The 15,658-nt window shown below is 46.5% G+C and overlaps 1 protein-coding gene across 1 annotated transcript in view; it reads right to left on the bottom strand.

Annotated features, from left to right (window-relative positions):
• Positions 1-5,009: 5,009 nt before the first annotated feature.
• ANXA13 (annexin A13) overlaps positions 5,010-15,658 on the bottom strand; it is a 51,178-nt gene continuing 40,529 nt past the window's right edge. The window contains exons 10-12 of the mRNA XM_063080013.1: positions 11,788-11,863; positions 7,970-8,082; positions 5,010-5,426 (exon numbers count right to left, since the gene is read on the bottom strand). Of these exons, the coding sequence (XP_062936083.1) occupies positions 5,307-5,426; positions 7,970-8,082; positions 11,788-11,863 (309 nt within the window). The 3' untranslated portion in view covers positions 5,010-5,306. The remainder of the gene's footprint in view (positions 5,427-7,969; positions 8,083-11,787; positions 11,864-15,658) is intronic.

Consider the following 15,658-nt stretch of genomic DNA (forward strand, 5'->3'; position numbering starts at 1 on the left):
CCTCTCCAAGCAGCTGCAGGCCTGCAGGCAGAGTCTTGGTAGGGAGAGATAGGGCTCGATTTCTGTCTCCAAATATCCCCTTAGGTAGGCAGCCTTGTGCAGTAGACAATCTACACAACTATCCATTGTGACTCTGAAATGTACAGTGGTTAGCAACTCATTGCCTTGGGGGGAAGAGTGTTCAAGACAATCACTTCTTATACTGGTGCCTGGAGACAGGGTGCAAGTTGTCTTCAGAGTCCCCTGGGAAAATGGCATTAAGACCCAGACCAAGTGGAGATCTGGAGTTGGCTGCTATTGGCTCATAAGAACCAAGTGTTAATTTTTCAGAAATTTTATGAGCTGGTTGCTAAACATAGTCATTATTAAAAATTAAAATATAAAAACTTACAACTAAAATACATTGATAATCAAAATTCATTACTTCCTCATTATTGACTACATTTGACTATTACCTCTGCTTTTGAAGTAATTTACACCTATTGTATCTGTACGGTGGAAATATTCTATGTTGGAGTGCTACTGAGCATCTCTTCCCAACTCCATGTTCTGTGACATTGTGTCAGTATCTTGAAATTGGCCATAGTGGGAGTATTTATACCACACAAACTGGCAAATGCTACGAATCAGCCCCCTCCCCACCACCTACACTGAGAGCCAGTTGTTAAACATTTACCATGGCCCGTAACTGTGATCTGGTGAGATCCAATGTTTCTAGAATCTGTCTGATATGATCACATGGTCTTGACTGAGGCCACCTTGTGGGAAAGGACACCAAAATTCTCAAAGAACTCACCATGATGAGAGGGCAGGTAGAATGGGATGGGGACCTAGGGTCAGCACAAGATGTAGAGGTTCGGGGGTGGCAGGGTGTCCTGGGACTAGTCGTGGCTGAGACCACACACATCCTAACTCAGTTGTGCTGGGAACCATGGGGTGGAGCTGTGGACAAAAGAGGTGGAAACTTGGAGCCTGCATGTGGGACAACCCCAGGAAGGAGAGTGGTGCCTTGAAAGTGTGCTTGGAATAAAGCCCCAATGCCTGTGAGGTCCTGCTCCATCTGGGCCCTGACCATCTTGCTGACTACCCTTGCTCTGCTCCCTACTCCCAGAACCAGCCGCACTGGCTGCCCAGGGCTTGCAAGACCACCCTGCTCTTCCCCACATCATTCCCCATTGCTTTGAGTGTCCTCTATGCCCACAACTCCTACTCCTATCATGTGGGGGGCTCCTTCCCATCCTTGGTTGCAGCTTCATGCTGCTCCTTGGAGAGGCTTCCCTGGCTGCTGTGTTCAAAGCCGTTCCGTTCTCCGGCCTGCCAGCCCCCACAGGGACCCATCCCAGCATCCAGTTTATTTCTTCACAGCTGGCATCAGAATCTGTGCTTATTTTCTGGCTGGGTTTGTTTACTTGGTAATTGTCTCCTGCTGGACCAGAAGCTCCAGGGGGGCAGGACCGGACTTGAGGGGCTCACTCTGGGCCCTTGGCACCCAGCGCAGTGCCTGGTCCATGGCAGGCGCAGTTCAAGCTCACTGCATGGTTGGAGTAGCTGCCCTCTGGCCCTTTGGGCTTGAGGAGCCTGAGTCCTGGTGAAAGGAGGAGCTAGAATAAGAGAAGATAAATGCCTCCAGCCTGAGACCTCAGAGTCCAGGTTAGGCAGTGTCGCCTGTGCAGAAGCAAGCATGGGGTGTGTGTGTGTGTGTGTGTGTGAGTGTGTGTGTGTGTGAATGTGTGTGTGTGTGTGTGTGTGTGTGTGTGTGAATGTGTGTGTAGGAGGGTATTTTGCCCAACCAATGTGACCAAGGCCTTTGCCAGGTCCCCGCAACCTGAGCGGGCACTTTTCCCCTTCAGGGAGAAGGACTAGGAGAGCTAGAGGCCAGAGGGGAATAAGAAGGAAAGTGGCCTGTGCTGCTGGAAGGGCTCCTGGGAGCAGCTGCCATGCACCTGCCCCAGGTCCCTGCCCTGGGCCCCTCTCTGGGGGATGCTGCCCGGCCCTCTTCAGCTGTGCTCCTCCCGACAGGGTTGAGAAGTCCACGGGGTCCAGAGGACACATCCACTTGCCACTTAGACCCCCTTTTCTAGACCCTGCTCAGGTACCTGAGATCCCCAAACTCCCAGCCCAAGGCCCTGAGCTGGTTTCCAGGACAGGAGCGGCCTCTTCCCAGCATCTGTGGCAAGGTGTGGAAAGAACTTGGCCATGTGGGCTTCATTGTCCTCACAGGCCTTTCCTACCTCAGGAAAGAGCCAGAAAAGGGAAAAGAATCAGGGGAAGATGGGCTGGGACTCAGAAATGTTAGGGATGGGCCTGCATGGGGGGAACCACTTGGGACCCCCAGAGCTACAGAGAGGAATTCGTAGAGGGCTGGAGCTCCCACACTTGGTGGTGGGATGCCCTTGGCTCCTCAAGGGAATCTCAGCTTCTGCAGTGGTTGGCCCAGACCAGCTCCCCCAAATCCACTTCCCCACAACACCCCAGGCAGCTGGCTGTGTGTGAGCAGCGCTGTGGAGCCATCAGGGCCTGTGACAGAGGTGCGTGCCCAAGTGCGTGCTGAGTTAGCACATGTGCCCACAGCACCTGCTCTCCCCATCCAGCCCTGAGCTGGGTTCAGACCCCCTCCCCACCTATCTAAACACCTGGGTGGCAGGAGCTGGTGTTCCTCCAGTGGTCCTGGAGGAAGTGGGTAGTGTGGGGGACCCGGCTGTGCAGCAGGAGGTGACAAGATCATCGCTCTCACCTCTCTTCTTTCTGTCTTTGTCCTCTCCTTCTTCTGCCTGCCCACAGGCAGGCCCTGCCCTCTTAGGCTGGGGGCTTGGGGAGAGATAAGAGGCACCTGGGCAGGGCAGGGGTGTGTGGAAGAGAAAAGGAGGAGATTCCAGGCTGGAGTGGAAGCAGGAAGGGTGGGCACTCCTGAGACAGGCCAGGCTGGAGTTCTCATGGGAGGGGCCCCCTGAAACGGCCTCCTGCTTGTATGTGCGAAGCGATATTTAGCAGCCACGGATAGAGGTGTCTCGATCCCCTGCTCAGCAAAGTTTTAGATGAAAGCACTGGTGAACCATGAGCTAGTGTGGCGAAGAACACAGGCATTAGAGTCAGAACTCGACTTTGAATTCTGGTCCTTCCCCTGTGTGACCTTGAGCAAATGACCTTGCTTCTCAGCCTGTTTCTTCACCTCTGAAACACCTTTGTGCTCTTGTCTATGTGAATTACGGCCATCAGCCATCACGGATTATGTCTGCTTTGAATAGATCTCTTTTCAGTCCTTTGGTTTGTTTTTCCATCCTTACCATGAGCTCAGATCCCAAGAACTAGTTGTTTTGTTTCTGTTTATAAAAGCAACAGCCAGCTTTGGCAAAAAATAAGTTAACCTGAGTATGTTCTGTCACTGAGCTTGGCTCTAGAAAATAATTTTTTTGTGTTAGAGCTCATAACCATTAGGTAGATAAACCAGCATGTTGGGACACCAATGTTAACTTGTCGAACATTGTTTTATAGCCACTAAGAAGACACACCATGGCATCTGTCCTTACACTGAGTGTTTGGGCTATTTGCTAGATGTTGCTTACACCACCAAAGTGCTTTCCCAAGGCCCAGATCTGGTCACGTTCCACCCTCACTTAAACATCTCTAATGACTGCCATTGCCCAAAGACCTGCCCTGTGTTTGGCAGGCAGAACCACTGCTGATGTGATCCGAATGTATTTTCAGTAGCCTCATGCCTTCCTCCCCAGCCCACTCCTTCCTTTCTCCACAACTATGCCCCAGAAGAACGGATTTCACCTCTTCCTGACCACATCCTGCCCACTCAAGCTTCCAAGTCTCTGTCTGTGCCCTTTTTCATTTTGCTGGAGCGCTTCTATGCATTCTTCAAAACTCAGCACGAATGCATCTCTGTGAAGCATTCCCTGGTTCCCCCATCCAGAGCTGTGTGTTCCCTCTTTGTGCTCATAGGTAGAGAGCCCTTTGTCGCCCTTACTAATGCATTCTATTAAATAATGGAAGCACTGGTCTACACTATAGGCTGGGGAATGAACTACCTACGTGTTCTACTTATCTGTTTCCCCACAGCCCAGCACAGTGATTGGCTGTGGGGAATTAAGATAATAGGGAGTTAAGCGAGTTAATGAATACAGACCTATTACCATGTGCTTCGAGTTATTTTTCCAAGAAAAACAGTAGTGTGATTTCTGGAGTTAGCCAGCACTGCATTCAAATCTTAATTCTGTCACTTGCCAACGATATCACTTGCAAATTCTATCACTTGCTGGGTTACTTAACGTCTCAGTTTCCTCAGCTGACAAATGGGAGCAAATATTAACCTCATAGAGCTGTGGGGAGGATAAGGTATAAAATTTATGCCACTTAGTAGTGCCAGACACAAATAATCATTCAATGAATTATTGGACTAAGGTGTCCAGGTTCTCCTGAGAGATCCCTCTAGGTCTACCAACATGTGGCTATGAGACCAACATCTTAGAACAGAGATTAAATTGGTGCCGAGCCAATGCACTTGAGGGGAGGACCATTGACCTTGATCTCATTGGCACTATGATCAGCCTAATTGTATTTTAAGATCAGACGGAAGACTCGAATGGGTCAACTATTTAGAGAAGTAAGAAAACCCAATTAAACCAGGTAGCAGATACGTGAATTTTACCCCTAGGTACATTACACATAGGCAGGTCAATTGTTTTCTTGCTTCTAGCCTTTATCACTGTCCTGGGTGATTATTAATAAATGTTAACTGTTTTCATTTCCCAAATATTTTTGAATTTCACAAGCATGTATTTCCAGGACAAGAGCCCAAATTAATCAAGCCAGTCTTTGGAAAAGTAGCTGATGGAGGCATAATCCACAACTTTAATTAACGCTGAAGCTTTGAAATTGAACACACAGAAGGAAAAATGCAAACTTGTTAATTTTGTCTTCCCTGTGCATTAATCATTTAATCTTTACACAGAACATTACACAGCCCTGTGAGATGCATATTCTTCTAAACATTTTATTACAAATGGCTAATTTTTTCAACTTCTGATTTCATTTGTACTTAGAAAGCATTCAGTTATTATGCTAAGGGAAAGTTAAGAGGCAGCCCAGATACTTGCTAAACCAGCGTTCAAGGTGACCTGCCCAAGCATCTTGACGTTGCTGCCCTTAACTTAAACAGCTTGGCCTGCTGCACCGCTTTAAGCTGCCAAGAAAATAAACCAGGACTCTTGAGGGTTTTTTGTGCTGGAGTCTCATTTACAAGTTTAGTTTGGAATGTGCTCTTGACAAAGGTTGTTTCTCCGCATGTTCCCATTGCGTCATCAGTGCAAGAGAGCCACTAGCAGTTTCCGGAAGTCCCCAGAGGTGTCCGAGTGAACCATGTCAGAGAGGGACTTCTGATACTTCTCTTGGAACTTTGCTTTTATCCCCTGAAGGTCCACCTGTAGGAAAGATAACAACAGCCACAGAGACAACAACATTTATAGTGTGTTCACCATAAACAGCAGGCACTATTCTAAGCACATTGTACTCATTTGCTGATTTATGCCTTAAAACAGCCCTTGGAGGTAGGACTATTATTATTTCCATTTTGTGCATGAGACAAGGAAATCTGAGTTAAGCTTCCCAAAGTTTGCAGAGGTGTCTGCGTGTGTATATGTTCCATTAAAACTTTATGGAAGCTAAAGCTTGAATTTCATATAATTTTTATGTGTTACAAAATATTATTTTTCTTTTGAATTTTTTACAGTTATTTGAAAATGAATTGTTCTTAGGTTAGCAAGACTGTGCAAAAACAGGTGGTGAGCCTGACTTGGCCTATGGGGTATAGTTGCTAACCTCTGGCATAAGGTTAAGAAAATTGTCAACACAGATTTAAGATTAAGCATTTTTTCCCTCATACCCTGATCAGCAAGGATATTAGTGCCAATCAACAAAATTCAAATCAATATCAATTTGTAGCATTTATTTTGAATCTAACTCATCGAGAGCTTGAAAAACCTAGGTGCTGGAGGTGGGGATGGGACTGAGGAGAAAAACAAATGAAAATATTTCTCTGCCTAAAGACTCTCACACCCTAGTAAGGGAGATAATACTTGCACCAGAAAAGATGTAATTCTAGATAGAACATAATGAGACTTATTTAAAAAAAGCAAAGAGCTCTCTTTAACCAGGACTGTTTTTCTCTTTTCTTTTTTTCTTTGTTTGGTTTAGACCCTACCTTGTACTCCAGACCTGGAAACTGTGGCTCGGCTTTCTGGATCTTTCTTCCCCTACCCCAGTTAGAGAGCTGAGCTGAGAGAGCGGAGGAGGATGGGAGCAGGAGGAGGTGGGGGAGCGAGGACTGTGTGAAGTGGATGCTGAGCAGAAGGAGAGAGAGCACGGGAGGCAGGTGATGCATGTCCATCTGCTCCCTGGCTTGTGTGTCCCCTGCTTGGCTCCTCGCCAGGGCTGGGGGAGGGGCAGGAAGGTGGGTGTGGGGTGGGTGGCACTGGGGCGCTCTTCTAGTACCATGTGGCTTTTGGGGATTAGAGGATCCAGCCAAACTATATCTAGTGGGGCCTGAAGCACTCTGAGGAAACTGTCCCCATGTGGAGATGACCCAGAACATGTGGTCAGTACTGAGATAGGACAGAGCACCTCGGAACCAAACATTTATGGTCCACGTTTGACTGAACAGAGAACCATGAAAAGCCCTCTGGATCCATCCAGTCTCCCTGGGGGTCTTTCAGAATCCTGGGTCTGCTCTGTTGCAAACCTGCCCCTTTGAGTCCCTCAGACCTTTTTGACTTTGACTTTAGCTGGGGGTTGAGTAGCTAAGAGACAGAGAGACAGAGAAGACAGGCTCCTGGAGAGATTCAGAACAATGGAGGAGAGAATGAGAGAAACTGAAGGAGAGCAGCAGAGACACTGGCAAAGGGAAAGAGGAAAGAGAGAGAGACATGGCCTTTACGAGAAAAAGAAAAAGATGAGTGGTGGAGGAGGGGGGGGGGGAATTCCAGGAATAGAAAGAAAAATGAAAGACTGGCTCATTGCAAAGTTACATTTAAAAACAGTGTCAGATGTTAAGCATTATTTATCAAAAAGCCATGGATCAGAATTTGGGTTGGGATCTGTCCCCCTTCATTTAACATTTTTTTGAGGGAAGATGTATGTGGTTTTCATGTGCTTAGTTCCACTTCATTTTCCAAGGCTCCTCCTGCTGCAGACGAAATGCCGTTTCCCTTTCGTTCTGTGCCCCCTTCTGTCTGTGGCCCTACGTCCCAACGCATTAGCTGTGAATCCCGACAGCTGCTCGCAAGCTTTGGGCTCCTGCATTGTCCCTTTCTTACACACATGCATTGTCCAAGAGGGCAAATCAGGTCTTAGGGGGTGAAAAACACAATCTTTTGATGTATAAAGCACTGACATTCATATGGCACATAAACAGATGTACAGTATCACCTGTGCTGTTAAAATTTGGTGGGAGGGAAGGGTTTGACAATTAGGAAAAAAATGTGTCTACAAAGGTTCATTAGGGGGCCAATAATAAAAAGTCAGTTGAGAAATGTCTTATGCTGATGTGTTTCTTGTACAAAATGGGGCTTCTGTGGTGTGTTCAGTGAAAGAAAGGCCTAGCTCCGGAATTAGGAAATCATTTGCTTATTGTCTCTGCCACCGGGTGACCTCTCTCAGCGTCTCTGTTTTGTGTTCCTTAAAACGGAGCCGTGCACAGCTGCGCTACCTCAGCACAGCTCTACAACGTCCCCTGTGCACAGCGCCAGGAGCCCTGGATGACAAAATTAGAAGTGGCGATCATTGTATTTTTATAAAAAGAAATAGATGGAAACAGAGCACATGTCTTCTACCAATTCTGGAAAGGTGAGGGCCATCTCTGTTTTATTTTTTCTGCAAATAGGCCCTTAATAAAAACTATTTGTCGATGACCTCAGTGGTGGAGAAAAGAGAAGGTGCAGCCGTCTCTTGGGAATCAAGTGTGTCTTACCTCAGCCCTGGTCACAAGGATGCGAATTAACGTCTCCTCATCGGTCCCGGCACCTTTCATGGACTTGTACAGACATTCGGCAAAATAGCCCTCGCGATCCCGGGCACATCTCACTGGGCCAGACAAAGGAAGAGAGAATGTGAGGCTTTCGTGTTTTGTTGAATAATATGGAGACGCTCTGAAAAAGCAGATCTGGCCCAGATGTCACCTGGCTGCCCTTGGAGCTGACTGAACTGTGATGCAGAGGTTTGAAAGGAGCTGACTTCACACTGTGGAGTGAGATCTGGAAGACTCCCCGGGTCAGGGCACCTGGCCTCTTTAAGCAGAGCCAGGTCAAAACCACTTCAGGGAAATAAGAACCTCTCCTGGTTTCTGAAGACCTGCTGGAGAAACAGCACGGTGGCCTCCTCCGGCTCTCCCTGCCAAGTTCACAGCTCTCACCAGCAGAAATGACTTTTCATATCTACATGAACTCTCTAGTGCTGGACTAGGGGTTCTGAGGGGAAACACAGATTGGCCAGCGACCTTCTGTGATAAAACTTCATAACCAGTTTTTCAGCTGGACCGTGGCCTGCTTGCCTGGGCTAAACAACCCTCCTACCCTCCGCTTTTCCCCACTGGGTTTGCCATGTGAGCCTCACCTCTGAATCTTTTTGAGGTTCCCCGCCATCTTCTTCGTTTGAGATCTGGGATGTGGGCTTGATGAAGTTTGATCCTTTCTAAAGATCACTTTCCTGCGATGCTCTTACTGGCTTTCTTCTGGCCCTCCCCTTGCCTACCAGCTTTGATCTGCCCACAGATTAATGAAGTGTGGTTTCTACTTGTTTTCATCACCAGGTGATCAGGCATTTCTCTGCTACCGGGGATAAACCATTATTCCTCTCCCCTCCTCCTGGCTCATCTGGATCCATCATGACTAACATGTTACTGGAGCAAACCATTTACTCTTTAGACTGTTAACATTTCTCTAGAACCACCAAAGTTTTTTAATGTTAGTGATGAATAATAATAAATTCAGCAAAAATGGGGAACATGCAACCTTAATATGTTCTGTAATGGGGACTCTTGTTTTCTAGGTAATTGCCTGTGTGACTGATGTTTAAGAGCAAGGGAGAGGAGCAGGATTAGGGAAACAGAATCTAGACTGGGGTCAGTGTCCTTATTTTATAGGCCATGTGGTGGCCACCAGAGTTTCATGGAAAAGAAAAGCCCAGATCCTGATAGTCTCTTTATTCTGAGAACAATCCAAAAGATGCTGGGTTGATGGCGGTGGTGGAGGGAACTGTCTGCTATCTTGGGGATCAGCATATCTGAGACTCACTGTGGTCTCCAGACAATTTGAGCTCCTGACCTCTACAGATATTTCCTGAAGATCCTCTCCTGTGCAGCACTACTTGCTGCTGAATTGATTGTCTGCCTAATATCAGTGGGTTCTACTCCTACATAGGGGTCTTCTCCCTTGACGTTCCTTCTTCTTGATATTTTGGGAAGAACTCTCAACTTTTCTGCTCTATAAAATCTGTGCCTGGACTGGCCGGTTAGCTCAGTTGGTTAGAGCGCAGTGTTGATAACACTAAGGTCAGGGGTTCAGACCCCTGTACCAGTCAGCCACCAAAAAACCAAGAAACAAACCAAACAAACCAATCTATGCATGCCTGGGGAACAACCTCTGTTAGCAGCAGGGGGAATCCCTTGAAAGGTTGGGTGGGAAGCACTGGGGAGGATGTGGAATGGAGCAGTCCGTGGCGAGTGGAAGGAAGGGCTGCCCACTCGGCTTCTCACCTCTCCCGCCTTCAGAGCAGGAGTTCTCAAACTTCGATGAGCTCAAGACAGTCCCTTGGGGAGCTTGTAAAAGTGTGGCTTCCTGGGCTCTGCTCCTGGGGGTTCTCAATGGGTAACCTGAGTGGGGCCCAGGAAACTATGTCTAACAGGTGATTCCAATGCACGTGGCCCAGGGACCCCACTCTGAGAAGTGCTGCTCCAGAGGCTGCAAGTGGTGGGAGTCATTGGGTCTCAGGCCCTCCTCCTAGATTTTAGACACAAACTGGCATCTTTATGTGTCAGGTGGGAGTAGGGTGGGGAGTGTGTGGAAAATATAGTCATGTTCTATTATTTGTGTGGTTTATTCTCAAGGTCTTTTCTTTTCTTTTCTTTTCTTTTTTGGTCTTTTTCGTGACCGGCACTCAGCCAGTGAGTGCACCGGCCATTCCCATATAGGATCCGAAACGAACCCGTGGTGGGAGCGTTGCTGCGCTCCCAGTGCCGCACTCTCCCGAGTGCGCCACGGGCTCGGCCCCTCAAGGTCTTTTCTAATCACTTTTAGTTTTGCTACCACTGGAGGACACCATCTCCTGTAGTCCATGGTCCCCAATCTAAGGACTTGGTTTTTCCTTCCTCTGTCCTGTCCTTGCTCTGTCTGTTTTTTATCTTTGCTGCAGCCTCAACCATTGACTTGTGTGTCCACCATGGCCTTTAAGCTCCTTATGAGCAGGAACTGGGTCTTGTTTACCTCTGATCCCCTGACCTGGCACAACCCGTGGGCCCAGGCAGGAGCTGAGAAATATGTTAAATCATTGAGTGGCTGTATTGCTATCTTCTGACTGCACTCTAATGTTTTCCTGATTATCTGTACAGTGAGGATTTGGAGCCTCAGAACCAGGCCATGAGTAGATCCCTCCATCTGCCTAAGAGGCTCTTCCCTAAAGCCCTAAAAACAGTTAGATACTAGGGCTCACGTGTGTATCCAGTGTGGGTCATGAGTAACATTCGGGGTGCTTAGGCCTCTGTACATCACAGTAGAGGTCCTGTTAATTTGAATGCAAGATGAGGATGGATGGAAACAAATCAACTGCTGAAATTGTTCAAAAGAAATCCCAAAACACCAAACAAAGGAGTTTGGCAACTGGAGCACATTTTTTAACTTCCAGGGCTGCTTATTTGGTTCTTCCACTTCTGGGGATATGTCTCTCTAGGTCTTGTGCCATTTGGGATGGTGCCCTGGACTCCTCAGCAAAGGAGTGTGGACAATGGACAATGCCTTCATTCCAGGGCTTGCAAAAAAAAAAAAAAAAAAAAAAAAAAAGGAGCCTGCCAGACACAGCCCCGTGCCCTTCTCTCTGTTATTTCCTGCCTTTGGGCAACACCGGGAAAGAAGGTCCTGGGATTTGCTTGGCATGGTAAAGACCTGGTCTCCCTCCCCTCTCTTTCTAAATAGACCTCATTCTTTGCAAATGTGGAAGGAAACCAGGTGGAAAAGGAAACCTACAAACCATCGGGAGTGTGCAAAAACTTGCTCATGTATTCTAAATGAGGGTACTTTTGAGTGTGTGTCATATGTACCACATACTGCTACCTGAGACTAGATAATGGTCCCAGGCCATTGACAGATGCTCTCAGTGACCCATGATCTTAGTGGGACTGTAGTCGATACTGTTATGTGCCACCAAGATGCCCTCTTCAGAATTCAAGGGCTGCCTGCTGACAGCTCACAGCTGAGTCGCTCCCCCAAAATCACCCTCCAAGGAACAGAGCTGCTGCCTTGCTAATGCTCCCTGGGTGTAGCCAGCATCCAGTGACTAGTTGATGTGGGGTGCAAAGGCCTGGCCCCGTTGCTCTGCTTTGGGCATGGCAGCTTCAGAGCTCCCTGAGGGACCTGCCAAGCTCCTGTTGCAACTGCGTCACATTCACTCTCTCCCTCTTGCCCAATGCTGCTCCGATGTGCTGTTCCCAAAACTCTTCCCTGCCTTTCAAGCCTCTGTCTCTGAGTTTGGTTCTAGGGAGCCCAACCTAAGTCAGGGATTCACCTAACTTTACTTTACCTAGAGTTAAATAGGCCTTCTGCAAATCTCCCGATGTTTCCTCTTCAATGGCTGCTTCTATGTCTTTGCCGATGAGCTGGAGAGACAACCAAGGCCCAGCCGTTATTCCAGGTTCTTTGGGCCTTGGAACTCTTGGGTTGGTTGTTCCTCTATAAAAAGCCCCAAACTGTCAGATATAATCCTGTGGCCTTAAGGAACTCCTATTTTGCCTCTTGCCTTGCAGGGCTGGAGTGGGGCTCTCACTGCTGAGGAGTTAGTCCAGATTGGCTCCCTGATGACTCCAGGCAGTGCCACTCCTTTGACCTCATCTTCCCACTTGTAAAATTAGGGAATGGAGGAACAAATGATTTATGATGTAACAATAATCCTTTATATTTATATAGTACTTTAGTTTCCAATGTGTTTTTTATCCTTTCCAGTCCCAATTTCCTAGGAGGCTGTGATTATTGATCTGTATCAATATATGACCTACAGTTTCAAAGAAATCGTCATCAAAGTCCCAATTTTATTCCAAAGAATTACCAAGATACTTTTGAAGAAGTAGAACAAGGTGTGAGGAACTACCTCAACAGGTATCAAGAATGAACGTATAGTAATTAAGAGAAGGTGGTGTTGGTGTTATTATAATCTGACCTGCACCTGCCTTGTCCTGGGACTGGGGACTCAGTCGCTTGCAGTTTGGGTGAAATAAGTAGGAGCTGTGAAGCTCATGATAAGCACTTGATATAATGTGCCTGACACAGCAGGGCTGTAAGGGCAGGAAGCCCCCTGGGGAGCTGACCACCTCAAAACGCCACTTCTCTTCACTCTGGGCTGATTTCAAATGATCCTATAGTCACCATTGACTCACATATCGCTCTGCACAGCATTACACATTAGGTTTCTTTCCAAATATTTACAGAAGCTGAAGTTCAGAGTAAATTGTGACTATCCTTAACACAAATACTGCCTGGGCCAAGCTCAGGGTAGACAAATAAAGTGAAAGGAGAGAGCTTTGCTGGGTTTAGGGGAATGCAGTTAAACATTAGAGATGCTGAAACTTCTTTCTTGGAAATTATCTTTTGAGGATATGGCACAATTGATTCTATAAATAATTGGGGCCTATGAGTGCATACGAGTGGAGTTTACATAGTTTATTTTGAAAACACAGGTAAACAAGATATTCTTTGTTATGAAAGCACAATTTATGTGGGGGAGGAGGGTCCAGATCAGATGAAGCCCTGTTGCTTGAGCTGCTAGTCATCGTTTGTGTGTTTCGAGGCCTTGGTGTGTGGCAATGGAAACCAGATTGGTGGGGGAAGGGAAGGTGCCTTCAATCTTGTCCCTTCTCTAGCTGCCCCCAACCTTTCTTGGGTTTGATGTGGGAGCTGGTATTATGGAAGGCACCGGTATCACTTTCCTAGAAACAGGGTTTTTGTTCCATAGACTGAGATTGCATTTCAGGACAACATTTTGTTCACATAGGTCTGTGTTTAGTAAAAAAAAAAAAATCCTCACATCAAACCACTTTCTGATTCTATTGTTCATATCAGGCCAGAACAGTGTTTTTCAATTTTATGTGGAATTTCAGCATACAAAACAGATAAAAGCAGAAAAGCAGAGCTGTGCTGGGGAGGTGGAAGGTGGTCTCCCTACTCCAGCCCTGGGCATTAATGCCAAGTTTCTGCCGTCTCAGGGTCCCTTCCTTGCACAACTCCAGGGGGTGCTATTCACACAATACAATGAGATGTCTCCTTCTGCCCCACCCCCGCTTCTGGTAGCCTCCAAGGAACCTCCCTGGGCTCCATGGAGCACAATCTGAAAACAATGGACTGGCCAAGCTATTGAGACTCTTCTTTGCAAGCTTTTCAGTTACTGGAAGGCTTCATTCTAGGGGCTCTTTGGACAGAACCAAGTTTTCTGATCTCATTACAAAAACAAATTATGAGGGTGGATTCCAAACAAATCTCAAAGACTCTAGTTAAACAAGTAGCAATGCCTGTAGGGAGGTAATTAGAAGAATAGGGAAAACATTTCTTTCTTTTAAAATTGATTTCCTCAAATTGGCTGTGGGTATGTGTACCTACCGTTTATGCTGAGCCCTGTTTGGGGAACTTACTTTGGCTTTATAACTATACAAATCTTTCATATTTGGTAAAATTTGGGACTGTAATAATCTTGCACGACGTAGCAGTTTGGGGAAGCTCTGTTGCTTGGCTGGAATTGCTAAGAGTGTCAGAAGTTAAGGCTCAGGTTTACAGGGCAAATAAAGGGTAAAACCCTTTAGTTTTTGTGCCAAAAATTAAATTTCAACTCTAAGCCAGGACAACCTCTGCCACATAATACACCATAGTACCTTTGGTCAGAGACTATCAGAAAACTTAAAGGGGCCTTAGTCCTGCCTCCCTCTGCAACCAGATCTTAGAATGTACTTACTAATCACCTGTGTTTCTTTGGGGTGAATGACTTATCTGCTCATGTCCTTCACCAAATTTCTGCTTAGATTTTTCTAATTCATTTTCAAGAGTTCTTTTTGCAATAAGGATGTTAATCTTTGTGTGTAAAAAAAAAAAGTAGAGAGTAGAATAATGGTTACTAGAGGCTGGGAGGGATGGGGGGGAGGAGGATGAGGGGTGAGCTAATGGGGACCAAAAAAGTGAATCATAGTGCAGTGTGTGTATGTATTGAAACAACACACTGTACCCCACAAAAGTAAATATAAATAAAATTGAAAAAAAAAGAAACCGGGGCAGGGCAGGGGTGGGGTGGGGGGAGAAAGCTTGTAAACCCAGAAGTCTAAAAAATCAACAATAAAAATCAAGATAAACAACGTTTGAGCAAAGCTTTTGGAATAGATGAGTAGGTAGAATTTTAGAGCTGGTTTCATGGAAGGAATCAACAAACCCATAGGTTACCTTATTGTCCATTTGAGCCTTAGATCTGATTTTTGGCACTGTTGGTTTACAAAGGGAGACTCCTAACAATTGCTAATGTTTATTGAGCACCTACTGCATGCCAGGTACTAAATGCTTACTTCTGTTGATTCATTTAATCCTTACCAACCTTATGACCTAGGTACCATTATTATCCCATTTTACAGTTGGAGAAACTGAAGCACAGAGCCCTTAATAACTTGCCCAAAGTCGTACAGTTACTGGCCTAGAACCAACTTCTCAAACTTTAACGTGCATCTGAATCACCTGGAAGACGTGTTAAAACACAGATAGTAAGACTCCAACCCCAGAGAATCTGATTCAGTAGGTCAGGGTGGGGACTAAGATACTCATTTTTAACAGGTTCTCTAGTAACAGTGTTGCTGATGCTTCAGGATGAACCTTGAGATATTAGCCTACAGAGTGTCCTTGTGGGTAGTCAGCAGTACACACACTCACATGTAAGTGTGCTTCTATAGTGACCACAGTGATAGCCATTCCCAGAAGCTCCATCTGTGGCCCCCATCACATGGGAAGAGGATCTGGGTCATGGAGAAGTCCTCTGGCTCAGAGGCTATATAGCTCTGGGCAATGGTCCACCAAGGGAGTGCAGGGTCAGCTGCCTTTGATCATGACACTGGGCACGATTTGAAAGCAGAGGGCCCTAAAGGCTTATATACAGTCATGATAAAATTCCAAGGCTTTATTGTCTTTTCATCTGCTGGCAACACAGGAAATGCTATTTCAAGTGAGGAGCGGCCAGCTGCAGCTGAGGTAGGAGCTCAGGCTGGGGAATCTTGGAGCTCTCATCCACTTTCTGCTACTGACTTGCTGTGTGGTCCTGATAAGTTACAGATGGTTCCTTACTCAACAGAGTTTCCTTGTGTAGCAGTTGGGGTCACAATAGCTGTTCAGCCTGCGCTGTAGTTACGGTATTGTTGTGAAATTGAAATGAGATA

The sequence above is a fragment of the Cynocephalus volans genome, chromosome 15 (assembly GCF_027409185.1).
Source record: "Cynocephalus volans isolate mCynVol1 chromosome 15, mCynVol1.pri, whole genome shotgun sequence".
In the NCBI taxonomy this organism is placed as follows: domain Eukaryota; kingdom Metazoa; phylum Chordata; class Mammalia; order Dermoptera; family Cynocephalidae; genus Cynocephalus; species Cynocephalus volans.